The 19,793-nt window shown below is 39.3% G+C and overlaps 1 protein-coding gene across 1 annotated transcript in view; it reads right to left on the bottom strand.

Annotated features, from left to right (window-relative positions):
- Window positions 1–19,558, bottom strand: part of ITPR2 (inositol 1,4,5-trisphosphate receptor type 2) — a 502,139-nt gene extending 482,581 nt beyond the window's left edge. The window contains exon 1 of the mRNA XM_059185826.1: window positions 19,421–19,558. Within this exon, the coding sequence (XP_059041809.1) occupies window positions 19,421–19,512 (92 nt within the window). The 5' untranslated portion in view covers window positions 19,513–19,558. The remainder of the gene's footprint in view (window positions 1–19,420) is intronic.
- Between the last annotated feature and the right edge of the window lie 235 nt (window positions 19,559–19,793).

Consider the following 19,793-nt stretch of genomic DNA (forward strand, 5'->3'; position numbering starts at 1 on the left):
AGACCATATCCACGCAGGACGTGGCATCTTCTGCCAGGATGAGGAGAAATTATCCTGAATCATAAAGAATAAAAAACCTTCACGGTCCCCCTTGGCCCTTAGTCTTGTCCTGTCAGAAGAAGGTCTGTGAAAGGCAGGAGAGTCCCTCTGGACCAAGATCGCACATTACTGAGAGAACCCTCCCCCCTTCCTTTCTCAGTTTCCTCTCACAAAGCAATCTGATGGATAGTCCCTACAGTAAAAGGTCTCCAAAAATCCTTATAGCTTTTTTTCCCCACAGTGTCCTGTATTTCAATGTTAAGTGACTGAAATGACACCTCTTTGGTTCCCTGCCTTATTCAATATTCTAAACCACTGAATTCTCTCCGAACAGAAGAAAGCCATCTCGCCACTTTCCCCGTGTCCACCCTCTTCAATTCTCCCCTTTTCTAAGCACAGCATCAAGGGATGTTCAGTCTTCCCCTCCTTTCACACACCAGTCAGTGCTGGCAGTGCTGGGGCTGTGACTAGGCCAGGCTCATTAGCATTCCAAACAGGGCCTAAAGAACTGCTAAGTAGCCGAATTTTCTTTAAAGGGCTTGGAATTTAAAAACAGGAAAAGAAAGGATGTGATAGGAAATGTTTTATTTTCCCTCATTCAACGTTACATTTCCTTTAATTTATGGATATCTTGATTTACACACATAATTGTGCTGGGTATTTCACCCTTTCAACTTCCCTGAACACTGGAGTTAGAAGAAACAGTTGGCCAGATGTCTTTTTTAACAATCAATAAACCCTAAATCCTATCTCATCTCCTCTCTCATGCCTCGTTAAAAAAAGAAACAAGTAATAAAGTATACCTTAATAACACGCCAAATACCATGGCTGATCTGTTGAATTGTAATCAGATGATACTTGGAGTGTAGTTTAAAAACCACTGCTTGGGGCGCCTGGGTGGCTCAGTGGGTTAAGCCGCTGCCTTCGGCTCAGGTCATGATCTCAGGGTCCTGGGATCGAGGCCCGCATCGGGCTCTCTGCTCGGCAGGGAGCCTGCTTCCCTCCCTCTCTCTCTGCCTGCCTCTCCGTCTACTTGTGATCTCTCTCTGTCAAATAAATAAATAAAATCTTTAAAAAAAAAAAAAACCACTGCTTGGTGAAATAAGTCAACGGGAGAAAGACAACTATCATACGATCTCCCTGATATGAGGAAGTAGAGATGCAACGTGAGGGGTTTGAGGGGTAAGAAAAGAATAAATGAAACAAGATGGGATCAGGAGGAAGACAAACCAGTAATAGACTCTTAATCTCACAAAACAAACTGAGGGTTGGGCGGGGGGGGGGGGGGGGGGGGGGGTTGTGGACATTGTGGAGGGTATGTGCTATGATGAGTGCTGTGAAGTGTGTAAACCTCGCAATTCATAGAGCTGTACCCCTGGGGCTAATAATACATTATATGTTTATTAAAAAAATTTAAAAATATATTTTTTTAAAAACCACTACTTGGACCTTTAAAAAAAAAAAAGAAAGAAAGGTGGAAAGCACCTGGGTGGCTCAGTCATTAAGCGTCTGCCTTCAGCTCAGGTCATGATGCTGGAGTTCTGGGATGGAGCCACAGAGCAGGCTCCCAGCTCAGTGAGGAGTCTGCTTCTCCCCTCTCCCTCTGCTGCTCACCGTGCTTCTGCTGTCTTGCTTGCACTCTCTCAAAGAAATTTTTTAAAAATGCTGCCTAAAACAAGATATTTAATCATATATATACATATGTTTTATATATATACAAGTAATTTATTTTAGTTATATGTAAATTTATATATATGCATTATATATATGTGCATAACTAAAATAAATTATTTCTATTTTCCAAATATGTTCCTTCATCAATAAAGACAAAATAAAATCAAGAAAATCCTGGGTTATGTACTTAAATCAAAATTTTCTTTTTATTTACATCACTGCCACAACAGTGGGAAAACATTTTCTGGGAAACGTTAAATAGGGGAAACATTTTCTGGCTTTTTAAATTATAGCAAATCTGGAAAAAGAAACCGCTGATATTTAAATGTATAATATGATTCAACTCATGCTAGTGAGTAGATTTAGGTGAATTCCTTAGGATTTATTGTTTAAAGAAAATATATATGAATCTTTTGAACATCCAGCATGTACCAGTATAGCTTTCCAAACATTCACACAGGTATAACATCATTTCACCCCCCCCCCAAAGAACCACTGAAAAACAGAGGACACATACACTTATAATCCCAATTTAAAGATGGGGACCTGGGGGGGGCACCTAGAAGACTCAGTCATAAAGATGGGGACCTGAATTCAGATATTAAATACTCTGTATAAGTTCTCAGAACCTCTTCAGGGCAGAATAGAATTCAAACCTCAGTACTTCAACAGCTCTTTCCAAAATCCACATTGCCTTTAAAAGCTCATTATCAAACATCTATTTATTTAATGATTTGATTTCAACCTTGAAATTAAATATGATTTCTAGATAATTATATAACTAACCGATTTCTTCAATAGTCAAGTAGACCTAAGTTTTAAATATTAAAATAGGAAAAAAAATGAGTTGAAGACATTGACTTTTAAGAGTTAGAAGAATTTACTGTGCCATTTCTGAAAAGGTTACACAAATATCACATTTCAATATTACATATTAATTAGGAATCATAATTCATATCTAGCTCTGGCACAAAATACATTTGTTTTACAAGGGAATTTTTAATTAAAACTATTTTCACAACAAAATTTTCTAATTTTTGAGATCTAAAATAATGATCTTTTATTTCAGAATCTGTATTTTTTTAAAGGTTTTATTCATTTATTTGACAGAGATCACAAGCATACAGAGAAGCAGGCAGAGAGAGAGAGAGGGGGAAGCAGGCTCCCTGCTGAGCTGAGAGCCCGATGTGGGACTCTATCCCAGGACCCTGAGATCATGACCTGAGCCGATGGCAGCAGCCCAACCCACTGAGCCACCCAGGTGCCCCCAAAATCTGTATTTTAAATCCTGCTACATCACACCCTGCTTTGTATACATCTGCATCTTAATAATTAATCATGTACACTGTATGCACATAAGCTGCCACAATTACTCCAAAGTGGACAAGCTACCTGTGCCTAAACAAAAGCTATCTACATTAAAAGGAAATACATTCACAATAAAATTTACTGTAAGAAATAGAGAGTCTCATGTATATACTCTCATGGATGACATTCATATATCAAAGCATGTTTATTCAGGTGCTTATGAATAATGTTTTTATTTTGAAAAAGTCTGTTTCATAAACTCTCTCTCTTTTTTTTTACTTCATAGCAACAATATTGGGGTATTACCTAGGTGCAATACATTGCTGCCTTACCTCTGACCCCTCACCATGACCCCCACCCTTAGATTTCCTCAAAGTCCTTTCCTCCAAGAGCTGATGCCCAAAGAAGTATGGACTGGACCAGACTTGAGGTTTTACTACAGTATGTAAAAGTATTCAGATAATTCTCCTCTTCATCAGGAAGTAAACTCCACCTGAAATGCTAGTATAAAAAGCCCAAAAGTAGTAAGCTGGAAAGAGAACAGTCTTCTACAAGCACAAAAGGTAATTAAAGGTTTCACATTTGAAAACCTGATTGTGAGGACATAGGAGATATAGCTTCCTTGAGGTTAAGGGGTAATCCTTTTCGGCTGCGGGGGGCACGTGTTGTCTTTACCTTCCCATCCGGTTGTCCACTGTCTTTCTCTGGCAACAGAACCCTGACAGAATAATGGAGAAGGGCTCTTCTTCTCCCACTCAGAGCATGACGATGTCATCTCTGGAAGCACTAGCATCTCATTCCCTAGCCACAGTGTTTGGCTGAAAATGGGACCACTATCCCAGTCAAGCAACAGAGGTAACTGCTGTACTTCTGGGGTCTGAGGAAATGAGGCACTCTTTTCAGCTCTGGGGGTAAGAGGATAGGGTACTATAAGGCAGAAGCCGCTAGCAGCCATGCTGTCACCATAGGCAGAAGCTTGCCTAAGGGTGGAACTAACACTCGTTAGTTCAAGAATAAAGGGAACCTGGGTAGCTCAGTCCTTAAGCATCTTAGGTCATGATCCCAGGATCATGGGATAGAGCCCCGCATCAAGCTCCCTGCTCCTTGCCTGCCTCTCCCTCTCCCACTCCTCCTGCTTGTGTTCCCTCTCTCTCTGTGTCTCTCTCTGTCAAACAAATAAATAAAATCTTTAAAAAAACAAAAATAAAAAAACAGAATCAAGGGATAGAGTTTATAACAATGCTATGCCTACACTCTTCGGTTACTTGATTACAAAGTTCTCTTTGCTGACCATTGTTCCAGCTGGGTTTTCTGCTTCTTGCACCCTGATTCATACACGGTCTTCAGATTCACCAGTCCTGTCATAACAAGGAATGTGACATGTTTGGAGCTCTTATCCCATTACTCCAGTAGGACTAGAAATAGCAAACTGGAATAAACTGCAACATCAGGAATTAATGTGAGCTCAAAGGAAGCATCACAGAGAAACTTTCAAAAAAGAGTTTATAAGGGGGGTGTGTGTGATGTGTTTTTCTTTAATGCTTTTATTTATAAGGATTGTTCAACAGTTTGTGTGATATATATACTAAGATTCCAGTTATAGTAAAATCTCCTTTTATGACATAACTAAAAGAAAGCTAGAGCCTGCCTATTTTTGTTCATTAACTATATCCAAGAGGCAGGAGTCCATGCCTTTCAGATCCCTAAGATTTTGTCTAAAAGTCATTAGTTGTCCCAAGATAAGCAACCATGATCACTTGATTGGTCACTATTCAAAATTTAACAAGATTATCCCAGGCTAATTTTTTATTTATAAACTGATTAATTATCCAAATTAGATAAATGTTTTTGCTAATCCCTCTACCAGTCACAGATGTTCCCTGGGAATGCTTGGCCAATAGGAAACAAGAGAAGGTACAGTAGCACCAGCTGTTCAATGGAAAATTGTGCAAAATCTCTATCCTAATGGCTCCAAAGCAAACATTTGTTTTTGTTTCAATAAATAAAACAAAACTCTTTCCTTTGAGCACTATGTTCTACCGGGAAGGGGGAGGGGGGAATGTTAGCAACTAAAATAACAGGTTGTCTTTAAAATGTAGCAAGACTTCAAAATTCCAATCCAGGAAGATAGGGTATATATATGCCAAGCAATTCTAAGGTTATTACTAATGTTGATACAATTCAGGTGTTTGCATTACATCAAAAGGATAGCAGGCATCAAACCCACTAATAAAAGATAAATAGAAGTGCCTGCAACTTGGTAATGTGCATTATCAAAGAGAGGAAGAAAAAAAAAAAGCCAAAACCAAAATAAATAATAGATAAGGAAGTGTGACTTTGAACAGCCTATTAAGCAAATACCAGCTTATACTGGTTTACTACAAAATTTTATAAACATAATGCAGCAGAACTTTCAACATCGATGCCCTATGAACTCAACCGAGTTTCCAAAAAGAGATTCATGCTGATTTTTTGGATATAATAATAATAACAATAGTAATAACAGTGGTTTCTACCTACTTAATTTAGGTGCCCAATGCTAAGGGTCTGACGCTTACTAAATGTTTCACAAATGTTAATTGCCATTAATCTCAGGGCAATCGTAAAACCTAAGCAATAATCCCACTTTACAGATCAAGAAATTGAGGTTTCAGTATTAAGGTACAACTTCTTAAGGTCACACCAAGAAGACTGGAGTTGTGATTTGAAACTAGGTTTGTCTGAACCAAACTCAAAACTTCTTGAGTACCTACTACCTGACAGATGCTCTGTGCAACATTAGGAACATAATTGTGAACAAAACCAGACAGGCCCTGCCCTTACAGAGTTTAAGTAAAATTAAAACTACAACTGTGATAAATTTTCTGAAGGGGAAAATTATGATGCTGTAGGAGCACACAAAAAAGGAGCTCACACTGTCTGGAAGATCAGGAAAAGTTCACTGAAGAACGGTCAGTGAGCTGAAATCTGGAAAAGGAATAGGTACAAATTAGGTGAAAGGCAGGGGTTTAAGGGGGGAAACCTGCCAGACAGAGAAGAAAACACATGAAAAGCCCCTGTGGTAAGAGGAAACTCAGAATATATATGCAACTAAAAAAAAATGGGGGGAGGCACAGGGAGACATCTCCCAAAGCAGGGAGCCAGGGGAAGAAAGCATGAACAAGATGAGGCTTGTATCTCAGAGCCCAGGAAAGCCTGAAGTTTAATGACCTTTCATCCATCCATAAGCAAATGAAAGAGAAACTTCTTTCAAGTCCATGTGTTTCACTTTTAAAATAAAGCCTCAAAAGTCACACTGAATATTTTAATCTATAAAACTTTTCAGATCTAAAGTGAAACACTACTGTCCCTTCAGTGATTCTAAGACAAGTTACTTTTCATCCCCAGTACAGCTCCTTGGTTCAGGCCTCCTTCAGGTAAGACCCTGATTCCGCCCATGCCTACCATTTGCAACCTCATTCTATCCTTTCTCTTTACCACTGTCTGATCTTCCTAGCACAAAACCTGATCATTTCACTCTCCTGCTTAAAAATCCTCCAATGACTTCACATTACCTAATGAGGAATATATGATCTGGCCTTTGTCTGCCTATCCAGTTCCATCTTCTATTAGAATAAAATCGAGCCAGGATTTGAGGAGGTCCAGAGATCAGGTTCATTTATGGATGTTCTATTATCCCCAATATATTGGTCACATCAGCAAGATTCAAGATGGCTTCTTACAGCTCATATAACAATTAAATGAAATGGGGGGAAGGGAGGGGAGGGAGGATAGCGGGCAGCCAAAGCCTCCTTTAAAAACCTGACCTCGACGTATAGTCCATGACCACCCTGGCTGCAAGGGAGGCTGGGAAATGTGGTCTTTATTCTGGGCACCCATAAAGTCAAATACTTCTGTTAGTATGGAAGAAAGGAAGAATGAATTTGAGGGAATAACTAGCAGTCTATGATACAGAAATTGAAATAAAAAATGCATTTTGCTAAATTAAACAGAGCTCAAACTAAATGTTGCAGTTGGCGTCAATTCTTTAGAGTTTATCACATTAATTATAATTTCCATTTCAAAAAAATGTGCAAAATGAATTTTGATCTACTCTTTAGAAAACTGTCATAGTACAACTTTATCTAACTATTGCCAAAGTAATCAATGCCTCTCAAAACTCCTACATGGGGGCACCTGGGTGGCTCAGTGGGTTGGGCCTCTGCCTTCGGCTCAGGTCATGATCCCAGGGTCCTGGGATCGAGCCCCGCATCAGGCTCTCTGCTCTGCAGGGAGCCTGCTTCCTCCTCTCTCTCTGCTTGTCTCTCTGCCTACTTGTGATCTCTGTCAGATAAATTTTAAAAAAAATCTTAAAAAAAAAAAAAAAAAAAACTCCTACATGGGGGCTCAGTGGGTTAAAGCCTCTGCATTCAGCTCAGGTAATGATCTTAGGGTCCTGCGATTGATCCACACAACGGGTTCTCTGCTCAGCAGGGAGCCTGCTTCCCCCCGCCCCCATCTGCCTCTCTGCCTACTTGTGATCTCTCTCTCTCTGTCAAATAAATAAAATCTTTAAAAAAACAAAAAACTCCTACATGACAATTTACCTAAACAATTCTTTACCCAGTTTCCTCAATAATGACAGTGTTTTTATACTTGCAACTTGATAATATTTTAAAAGACTTTCTGAAAGATTCTTTAGCAGCTACAACTAGAAATAAGCACTGGGTTTCACCCTAACAGATAACAATGACTTCATTTGTACTGATCAGGAAAGAGGCCCATTCTTCACATGAGTTTAGAATTGGAACTCAACTATTAAATCATGTCCTGCCAGGTAAATAGGGAAGAAAGGTAAATAAAGGCCTTTTTCTCATTTGTTAGTAATCCTAGAGATGGAAGAGATGGATTAATTAAGTAAATTTTAAATAAGTTTCATTGACTTTCATTGACAATGAGACTTAATTTGATTTAAATGTCACAATATTCACCATTCCTAGCCACAAGTATCGAGTCTTCAGTACAACAAAATTTCTTTCCTTACTTTTCCTGCCTATTTTAACAAACCAGGTTTGAAATTACCCTCTTTGAAAATGTGGCTGAAGCCAAAAATCTACTTGAAATGCAAATGTTTAAGTAGTTATGTCCCTGATATCAGCAATGACCTTGAACACTTCAGCCAAACACAAGTGACTAGTCCTTAAATCATTAACTTATTTTGGATCCCTAATGTAACTATGTTGGTGATTTGCGTGATATATTTTTTAAGTCACTATCTTTAATTGGTATGATGTGCTTCCGAGGAATTAATTTGGAAATGAAGCAAAACCCTGATAATGTTTTGTATATTTCATCTCAAAAGTACTTTTTTAAAGATATTACATTTTAAATACCTATCATAGAAGATCATGGTGCATTACAACTAGAGGAAATAGAATGACATTGTTTTACTTTGAAATTATTTTGTAATTTGTACATATCTATATTTTTCACTTTATTTCTCTGTCCTATATGCAAATATACCTCAATGAAGTTCTTATTTGTACATTGCTACCAGTGAAGATTCCAAGAATAAGAACAAATAACAACACTGTAGAATTTTATGTTCTTAAAAAGAGAATGGCCAAACATGTGTAATTTGGAATAAGCCTAAGGCAAAGCACATTCTAAGAGACTCAGGCAATAGATGGAATATAAATTAATGAAGAAGAAAAACACAGCAATTTGTTTTCTTCAACCTATATTTAAATGCTTATCCTTTTCCAGACACTTATTCTTAAATTTCAAAAATAAAAATTACAAGTTGTCATATGCTCTCTTCTATTTTTCTTAAGTGCTATAAATTCCCTCAACTGTTCTCTGGTTTCATATTAGCAAATTATTTCCAACTAAACTTTTTTGCCAATAGCAGTTAAAATTTTAAAAAGTCTCTCCAGATGTGTTATATACTATCCACAAAGAGAAAGAGCTGATTTAAAGTAAGAAATTGTCTCATCAAATGCTTACAAATTCACCCTTTGTACACATTAAAAACAAAACTGAACTTTCAGAAATATCAACTTTAGTTTAATGTGGCTATAACAGGCAAACCATTAAATAAGGTTATATATAGTACCTTTTCCAGACTGCAGGAAAGCACAGAGATATGACCCAAGACATTATTAAACTACCTATTATAGTAAGATTTAATGGCACCATAAAACTAATGACTACTTCCATCTTTTTTGAAAGGACTACCTGTATGGATTCTCAAAACATTTAATAAGTAAGAGCACTTTCATTGATTTTTTTTTTTCCAGAGAAGAACTGATATTAACAGTTACTTAGAGATTTGAGAATACATATATCCTAATTCAAAAATATTTATGGAGCCAAGCACTTGAGATACTCAGTGACAAAACAGAAAGATCCCTGCCTTCAAAGAGTTTATAGACAGATGATAAACAATGGATATTTAAATAGTAAATTATATTGTGTGTATTGAGATATAGTATGGTGGGGTAGGTAAAGCAGGATAAGAATAGGAACTATGGTGAGTGCTGTGAAATGGATAAGCCTGATGATTCACAGACCTGTAACCCTGGGCCAAATAATACATTATATGTTAATAAATTTTTTTATCTTAAAAAATTTTTTTTAATTTTTTTAATAAAATAAAGAATAGGAAAGGCTGAGGCAAAATGTTAAATATGTTATCAATGACCCATGAATTCTATATACTGCTAGGTATATACCTAAAAGAATTAAAAACATAAATCCACACAAAAGCCTATACATGAATATTCATAGCAGCATTTTTCATAATAATTAAAAAGTGGAATCAACCCCAAAGACCCATCAACTGATAGACAGAGAGACCCAATATGCTAAATCCATACAACAGGATACTGTTTGGCAATAAAAAGGAATGGAGGACTAGTGCATGCTACACCGTTGGTTCTTGAAAACATTATGCTTGTAAATAAGTCCAGACTCAAAAGGACAAATACTATATGGCTCCACTTAGGTGGGGCACCTAGAATGGGTAAATTCATAGAGACAGAAAGTAGACTAAGAGTTACAGAGAGGAGGAGGGGACGTGGACAGAGTGATGGTCGAAAGGGATGATGAAAAAGTTCTGAAAATGGATACAGGCGATGTTGCACAACATTGTAAGTGATTAATGCCACTGAATTTTACACTTAAAATGGTTAAGATGGTAAATTGTGTATTTTCCCACAATTACTATTTTAAAAGGCACTTAGAATACTGATGATGTAATACTGATAGAATAAGCGATGATCTAATCTCCCCTGCTCTTAGCTCGCTCACTCTCTCCCATACCAGACCGCCCAGAAGCCCGCAGAAACCAAAGGGCCTTGCTCAGTGATTTCTCTGGTAATCAAACCTGGTATTGGGACTTCTTCATTCACATAAGTGAATAATCCAAATGGAGCCAAATTCCACCACTCGATATTCTGAAATTTAAGAAGAAAGACGCAGAGTATAGGAATTCCTGGATCCAGGTCATGTGAACGGCAGGACAGAGAGAAAGTTCTGCTATTGAGATTCCCACAGCAGCCTTGGGCTTCTGCCTTTCTCACTGCTCAGTTGTTGAGCTCATCATTCAATTTCTTGGAGTTCCTCCAGTATCCTTATAATTAACATTTCCTTCTTTGCTTAAGCTAGCCAGAGATAGTTTCTCTTCCTTAGAAACAAAAGAATCTTACTTCTAATATATTATAGACTTTTGATCCTGAGGCTTTATCCATGTAGGAAAATGATATACAAGTATCTTTCGCTTTCCAAATCTTTTGGGCTTTTGAAATCAGGTAGTAAGAATTAGGATAGCAAAGGATACTGACTGTTCTTTCGAGAATTCCAAGACAATTCAATACAAGATTTGTAAATAATTTGACTAAATGTGTGTTGGAACATCATTTTAGTCTTTGAAATTTTTACAAAAAACAGGTTTCTTCCCCACCCCCCCCCCCCATCGAAAAGTAGAACATTCCTATGAAACCTTTAAAAAGCCAAAATGCATAAAGCAAAGAAGCAATTGCTATTTCACAAAAGCAAAAATCCTCTTTGGATTTCTTTCAATTACTGAAGGCAGTTGTCAGTGTAGGTCTTTTGTTAAAGTGAAGTTGGATAAAGTGAACTTCTGGATAGTAGGAGACGCCTGTAATACACTTTGATTTGCCACTAGAAAAGTCAATCAACAAATTTATGGTCCAGTTTTATTTTTTGGTTTGTGGTGGGTCCTGTTTGTTTATGCTCTTATATTTAGCTTTGATGATCCTTGTATAATTTGAAGAATTCTCTTTTCAATAGGAGATAAGATATGGAGAATAGTAGTGTCTACTCTTAGTGATTCTTTCAAAATTAGTCATTCCCACAAGGTCTTGGAGAGCTAGATATCTAGGAATTTCTTAATTAAAAACTTCAGTTTTCTCTAGGACTCCATTGAGGAATTGTTTTGGATAACTATACATAATAAAAGTCCAGCATTTTGTAATTTTCACAAGAAAATTTTATGAGGATATTTTAATAGTGGCTCAAATACCCTACTAATAGATAGAAGCTCAATAACACATTTGAATTCTAAGAATTTAGACACATATTCAAATTATGCTTAGTGCACTTCGTAAGTCTTTTCCTGTGTTCACGAGAATCTATGAAAGGTATGCTGTACCAATTGGGAATGAGTGTGTGTGTGTGTGTGTGTGTGTGTGTGTGTTTTGAATAGTCACAGGCAGTATGAGGCAAAACTCAGAGGGTCTGAACCAAATTTAAACTTCTCACATTTGGTAAATAAGCATAAAATACGTTTTTAGATCATTTCTTCTATCTTTTCATATCAAAAATATCAAATTGTTTGCTTCCTTTTTTGGAGCTATCAAAACGGACAGTAAAATTTCACCAAGCTGCTTTTTCAATGAAAGAAAAAAGTACCAAGAATATATGCTCAAATCATGGGTATAGATTTGAGACAAATATCTATCCTAATGATCTTTCAAAGTTCAGCTTAAATACCACCTTTTCCTCGAAACCCTCCCCAGCTCATTTAAGCCAGAAGCAATGAATCCTCTTCTGACTTCTTTATGATACTGTTTTTAATCATCTTCATGACATTTGAAAAGAATTGTCTCATGTTGTGGTTATTCAATATCAGCCTTACCTCCATCACTAGTTACTAATGGTAACTGGTAACCACTAGTTACTTCACAAATATTTATTAAGCAGAAATCGTGTGAGGTGCTAAGCATACAAAGATAAAAATGACAGTTCCTTACCTTGTGGCATTTTTAGCACGGAGAGCAAAGAAGGTGTCAATACCGTTAGTCCCATAGATCCTAGACAAGCTCTCAAAGGAAATCGCATACTACAAATTCCCAAAGATAATTTTAGTTTTTGAGATAATTAAACACTTAAGATCTAGCATCTCTGGGGCACCTGGGTGGCTCAGTCGTTAAGCGTCTGCCATCAGCTCAAGTCAGGATCCCAGGGTCCTGAAATGGAGCTCCTCATCGGGCTCCCTGTTCAACAGAAAGCCTCCTTCTCTCTCTCCCTCTACCTCCTTATGCTCTCTATCTCTCTGTCAAAAAAATAAAATCTCTTTAAAAAAAAAAAAAATCTAGCATCTCTTCCCACTGTATCCCGAGCACATAGTCAGGGCTTACTAAATATTTGTTGAATGAATTAATGATTCTATCTGCAGCATGCTCCAGTATAAACCACATCACAAGGAAAATTACCTGGACTTGATTCATGATGTAAGTACATTTGTAATTTTATGATTAAAATGCTTTTTTTTAATAACCTCATAATTTATTCTCAATTCTGGGTTGGATTTCTGTGGGTATGTGTTGGTATAAACTACAAAATAGCTCTTGCTAACCAATTGTTACTTTTTATTTTAAGCTAATCCATGGGCGCCTGGGTGGCTCAGTGGGTTAAAGCCTCTGCCTTCAGCTCAGGTCATGATCTCAGGGTCCTGGGATCGAGCCCTGCATAGGGCTCTCTGCTCAGCAGGGAGCCTGTTTCCTTCTCTCTCTGCCTGCCTCTCTGCCTACTTCTGATCTCTCTCTCTGTCAAATAAATAAATAAAATCTTTAAAAAAAAATCTAATCCATCCATTTCGAAGATACTTAACAAAAACATTTCAATCATACATACACAAAAAGAAATCCCTCACAAACTATTGCCTATAGAAGGTGACTCGGGATTTAAAAGTATCATAGTGACTACTGAGATTACAAACATGAACAAGTCGGCCGTGCTAAACTGCACACTTCTTACTTCATGCATAAACAGACTTCTAAAATAAGTCTGCATAAGTTAAATCAATCATTAAGAATTGCTCAGCATTACTGGTCAAACATTTTTTCATAATACATTTTCAAAACCAGTAATAAGGAATAAATGTTGTTTATGAGAGACGAATGACCATCTATTTCAGCAACACCTACTGAACTAGTTTGTAGTTTCCCTTCAGTGACCATAAGGAGGACAAAACTTTATTTATGCTTGATAAGGTAAATACTATTGCGGCACCTGAGTGGCTCAGTAGGTTAAGTCCCTCCCTTCAGCTCAGATCATGATCCCAGAATCCTGGGATCAAGTCCCACATGGGGCTCCCTGCTCAGCAGGGAGCCTGCTTCTCCCTCTGCCTGCTGCTCCCCCTGCTTGTGGTCCCTTTCTTTTGTTCTCTCTTTCTCATTCTGACAAATAAATAAATAAAATCCTTAATTTAAAAAAAAAAAAAGATGAATACTGTTGACTAACAGTAATAAGAAACTGAAGAATCTTTAAAAATACCACTTTCAATTTAGCTAACTCTCCTGACTACACCAGTAATAGATGTTTAATTAAAGAAACATATCTAGAATCTGGGAAATACAGGAGATACAAAAATGAAAATGAAAATCACCTATTCATTCACCATGCAGTTCTACCACCGCCAATATGCTATTCTATTTTCTTTCACTATTTTCCATATATATTGTTTTGTATTTTTTAACTAGAATTATGGTTTTCTGAAGGCATATTTTTAAAACTTTCCTATCTAAATTTACATGGGAGAAGAAAGAGAACCATAAACAAAAAAGGCATCAATACATTTGAAAGGTACAGTTTTACCTACTAAATGAATGAATGAATGAATGGTCATTAAACTTCTACTTCTCATTATAATCTGATGATCTGTTACCAAGATCAGGTGTTCAAAAAAAAAAAAGTAAAATTCATTCTTATTTTATGCTATTAATTTGTTATAAAAGTCCATTATTACTTCTTCTTCCAGATTTATATATGAAGAGACACCCTGTGCCTGGGATTTGAGTTTTAAATTATGAGTCTATTGTATTCTGTCTATATTTGTGAGTTATCTATATTCTATCTGTACAAGAACAGTTCCAAGGGAAAATGAGATTATGAAACGTGCTACCTAAGCAAAAAAAAAAAAAAAAAAAAAAAAAAAAAAGTATCTATTAAACCTAGAATGAGGCCAAGCAGTTGTCTGTGAATTCTAGTCAATCAGAAGGAAGCATCAGGGGCATTTAGGAGGGACGGTTGTTTACCTGACTGAGCTTTCTCCACAAGAGAGGGTGGAAAAGCTGCAATGTTATTTATGGAATAACTTCTAAGTTTAAGAAACAGTTGACATTTTAACTTAAAATAGCCTTTATGTTCACCACTTCAGAAACTGTCTTCGTACTTGAGCAGATTTCAAGTTCCATAAGGTGACACTACTAACCCTTAGACTTTCCAAAACAACTGAGTATTCAAGATTATACTGTCTTCTTCCTCCCCAGTGAACATGCATGCAAATATTCAATGGATTTTTAGATATTTTTATCACAATAACATATGCCTTAGCCAAAACAAAGCTAAGTTTATACAGCTAGTTAAAGCAGGAAATACTGGGTGTTAACTTGAAGAGTTCTATTTGGAAGACTAAAGATAACCTACAAATTATTCTAAAATAACACTTGACTATAACCATTCCTTGTGTCATCTACTTGACTCTTCACTGATCAGCCAGTCCTAGGAAGGGAAAGATGTTTAAAGCTATAAAAAGAGCCGCATAATTCAATGAGAAAAAGAAGAAAAGATAATAATCAAATTTACAAGTATTTGAATATCAAAAATGTTAAACAGAGTAAAAGATCAGGAAGGCAAATTCAAGGGACTATAAATGGGAACAATAAAAGGTACTCATTTACAGTTTTATTCATCTGAGGAATGAAGCCAGAATTATAAACTGTGTGACACACCACCACCCTACATAATGTCCGTCACTGAACATGGAAAGAGGGAAGAGAAAAGTTCACTGAATTGGCCAAAATCAAGCAGAAAGTAAGAAATAAGGGACACAATCTTGTGTCACTCTGGCTAAGAGACAATGATGATACTTTGTGGCCACTGTATCAGTGATGCCACTGATGGCTTCCTGAGACCTTAACTAGTAGGTGTTGATTCTTGGTAGATCCTACAAAGAAACCTCAAACCAAACCAGCAATCACTTACACACACACACACACACACACACACACACAAATACACTTATCACACGTGTCATTTGCTAACTTCTCAATCGTGTGGAGGATAGACAATGAAGAAGTTAAACACCTTTTCACTATTCTATCCCACCCATCCTGGGAGTTCTGCCGTGCTCATTCCCACTGTATGGTATCTAACCATTTGGTCAAGTGGATGGACCCAGAAATATGAAGTGTCACATACAGCAATGACTGGGGAAGTAAGTCTCAGGGTAAAGAAAATTTAAAAGGGGAGATGGAACAATTACCACTATATTTGACATTGTACAGCAGATCCCCAAACTCCTTCCCTTTTTTTTTTTTTTAAGATTCTATTTATTTATTCAGGGGGAGAGAGAGAGAACAAAAGCAGGGAGAGCAGCAGGCAGAGGGAGAAGCAGGCTTACCACTGAGCAAGCAGCCCAGCATAGGACTTGATCGCTTGATCGCTTCTTAACCCACTGGGCCAGCCAGGCATCCCTAGTGCCTCCCTTCTTTTTTTTCTTTTTTTTTAAGATTTTATTTGTTTATTTGACAGACAAAGATCACAAATAGGCAGAGAGGCAGGCAGAGAGAGAGGTGGAAGCAGGCTTCCGGCTGAGCAGAGAGCCCGATGCGAGGCTCGATCCCAGGACCTGGGATTATAACCTGAGCCCAAGGCAGAGGCTTTAACCCACACTGAGCCACCTAGGCGCCCCGCCTCCCTCCTTTTTAAAAAGTAAAAACAACAAGGGCACCTGGGTGGCTCAGTGGGTTAAGCCTCTGCCTTCAGCTCAGGTCATGATCTCAGGGTCCTGGGATCGAGCCCCACATTGGGCTCTCTACACAGTGGGGAGCCTGCTTCCCCCTCTCTCTGTCTACTTGTGATCGATCTCTCTCTCTCTCTCTCTCTCTCTCTCTCTCTGTCAAATAAATAAATAAATAAATACGACAACCCTAAAACATACCATTAGCAAAAGAGACTATTTAAAATATATGCAGCAGCATCATTCTATAGGATTTAAAGCAATTTTCCTTAAATCGATATAAATGTTTCCTAAATAGATCTTTAGATGAAAAGTTAATTGAGAAAATACATATTAGGCCCCTCTGGCACCTACACAAGCTGGGAGAACAATACTTCAGTCAGCATTAATTTGGGATTCAGAAACATCAAGTAGGTATTGGTTAAAGGATAACTGGAGAAAAAAGAGGAAATGCAAATCTTTGCAACTGGGGCATTCTAATTTCTCACAGACTGAAAAATCAAACTTAGAAGCTGGGTCACATAGCCTAAGAAAATCCTCTCATATTTCCAGTAGGAAGTACCTCTAAGAGGAACCTGCTAAACTCTCATGGAGTGAAACTGATTTTTTTTTTTTTTTTTAGCAGAAAAACTCATTACCTTATTGCAAAACTTCCCCAAAGCTAAATGATAACAATGCATATCCTCCAAAACTCCCTGACACACTAATGTTAAAAGCAAATGTTCATTTGCAAACAAATATCTTTACCAAGAATTACCTTGAAATGCTGTGTAAACTAAGTTCTCATTAACTACTCCCTTAGGCTGAATTTTAAAAAACCATCATGCTATCCAAAGTATCAAATAGAAAATTAACACAAAAATCAGAAACTTTAAGATGAGTTTCTAGCTCCACCAGTTAGAGAAAAAGAATATCCAATCAAAGCACCAAGCTTCACCAAGAGCAGGATGGGTAAAGAACCTTCCTTACCTCAGAACTGAGCTGCACAGAGGTCTTGTCCTATTAACCTCAAGGAGACTCAGTTTGTTAACCCGAAAATAATACTACGCACATTCTAAGGAAACCCAACTTTCAAAACACCAGCAAGAAATAATGAATACAAATAATACTTTTAGAAACATATGCTACATTAAAGGTAGGAGCTTACTTTTCTCAAGGCTTAAAGATTATGATGTGTAACCAAAGAAACCACACTTTGCTGGGACTCTGGAGACAGGGTTACAGTTCCAGCTTGAGGCATGAATGTCCCCCATTTCTTAGGCAAGTCTCTTCATTTCTCATCCCCTCAGTTCCTTTATCTCTAAAAGTAGTAGGAGAGACTCCACAACTGCTACAGTTGTAGCTTCCTGATTTTTCACCTCTAGCCCCATGTGGGTCTAGGTACACAAACACATCTAGGTACACAAACACTTTGCTGAACAAGACTCTACAAAAACATAGCCCTTTATTTACCCAGGCTTTATACTCTATTCCTAGTCCTTTTCATTATTTTGTCCACAAGGGTAACTATTGCCCACAGTCACCAAGGTAGTGATGATTAGAAGAGCAAACACATAAGTGTTTATTAGGTGCCGGGTACTGGGGTAGGCACTTTGCATATAATAACTCCCTTCTTCAACACAGTCCTATGAGGCAGAAGCCAGTAGTATTCCCATTTTTAGACAGGAGGAACCTGAGATACAGAGCAATTCTGTAATTTGCCCAGGGTCATAAGATTCACAGGGGGATTTGCCAGGATTTGACCCTGAACATTTTGGCCCTGGAGCATTTCCAAACTCCCACCCAGAGAGTCTATGGTTGGAAAAGGTGAAGTGCAGCGGAGTTCATCTGCAAAATGTTGTTGGGGGCGCCAAAACTGACCTCACACTGTGAACTGTGTCAGGAACAAACGGTAGCTCCTGATTTACAAACCCAACAGGGGCAGTTGCTGCTGATACATTTTTCTTCCACACTGCAGTTTCACAATTAACACTGACCTTAAAGGCATTAAATTATTCCTCCCTCCCTTCTCTCGCCTCTTAGGGGAGATGCACAATTAACACACGCTGTACTAAGTTAGGTGACTTCCTCGTGTAGGCACCACTCCGTTATAATATGGCTCGCAGTCACGGTCCAAGGACACTGCATGTTCAGTCATGTGCCCTAAAACCTACCAGCAGACAACAGTGACCAGCCAGGAGTGGAAACACCAGTTCCGCAGCCTGAAATCTTGTAGACAGGGCAGTCTGAAGTACTGAGGCCATAAGGTAACCCAGAAAAATGCGTGCGCATCGAAATACACTGCCTTGTGCGTTTAAACTGCTAACTTGTATTCACAATCAGGACAGAGAGAAAAATGCTAGTAATCAAGGAAGTCCTATTCAACCAACTAGCACTTGGTATGTTTATATACATATCTCCCCCACTCATAAATCACTCGAATCTCAAGAGCCGTGCACTTGGCCGAGTTCCAGGCAAGGTTCAGGATTTCAGTGAGGCAAGACCCGGGAAGGAGAAAAGCACGTCTGAGTTCTGGAACCCAAGAGGCCCTCAGAGACCCCCGGGGGTCACGGCGCTGCACTCGCCCCTCCACTACCCGTGAGGCGGGGGGCAAGTCCCCGATGCGCGAAGTCCAGAGGAAATTATTTCAGAGGCGACGGGACGGTGAGCAACCAACCCGCGCAGGGGCAAAGCCACACCGGGGCTCACGACCACATCGTTGGGGTTTCACGTCCGAGGCCACAGACTTTTACCCACGGCTCTCACAAACCCGGCCCGGACAGACAGGGGCTTGAGAGTGGGGAGCTAGCAAACACGGGGAGAGGTGCAGTTTTGCTTTACCTTTAAGGGAAAACAAACATTTTAACGAAAACAACCCATGGAGAAGCTAGCGAAGACTTCTCCCCGGGGCCTGTCTCCGGGCTTTCGAATCACTTCCTCCTTTTCTGATGAGTCTCTGAGCTTGAGATTACAAAGTTGCTGAGAAAGTGTTGCCGCTCGGGGCAGCTTCCTGCGAGCCAGCCGAGCGCCCGGCGCTGTCCGCGGGCGCAGACACAGCCGCGCGGCCCGGCCACCCCCCGGCAGGAAGCTGGGGGACGCGGCGGCGCGAGCAGGGGCGGGGACGATTCAGCAGACCGAGCGCGGGCGCTGCCCAGCCCTCGCCCCCCGGCTTACCCCAGGGTGCTGATGAAGCCGTTGACCGAGCCCTCCGCGTACAGGGACACGATGTCCCCTATGTAGAGGAAGCTGGACATTTTATCAGACATGCTGCTTCATGCTCGAAAGCAGACGTCCCTCCTCTTTCCTGCGCCCTCGCCGCCCTCTCTGGGGAGCCGCCGCGGCGGGGGCGGCACGGAGCGCACGGCTGCAGCGCCGACAGCGGCGGCGAAGGGCACGGCCCGAGTGACCGAGTGTCGTGGCTCAGCCGGGCCCCCGCGCCGGGGGAGCGGGCTAGGAGCGCAGCGGCGGCCGCGGACACCCCGCGACGTGCGCAGCCCCGGCGGCGCGAGAACTGCAGCCACCGCTTCCCCGGCAGGTTTCCTGTTCC

This window comes from Mustela lutreola, chromosome 8 (genome assembly GCF_030435805.1).
Source record: "Mustela lutreola isolate mMusLut2 chromosome 8, mMusLut2.pri, whole genome shotgun sequence".
NCBI classification, from domain to species: Eukaryota; Metazoa; Chordata; class Mammalia; order Carnivora; family Mustelidae; genus Mustela; species Mustela lutreola.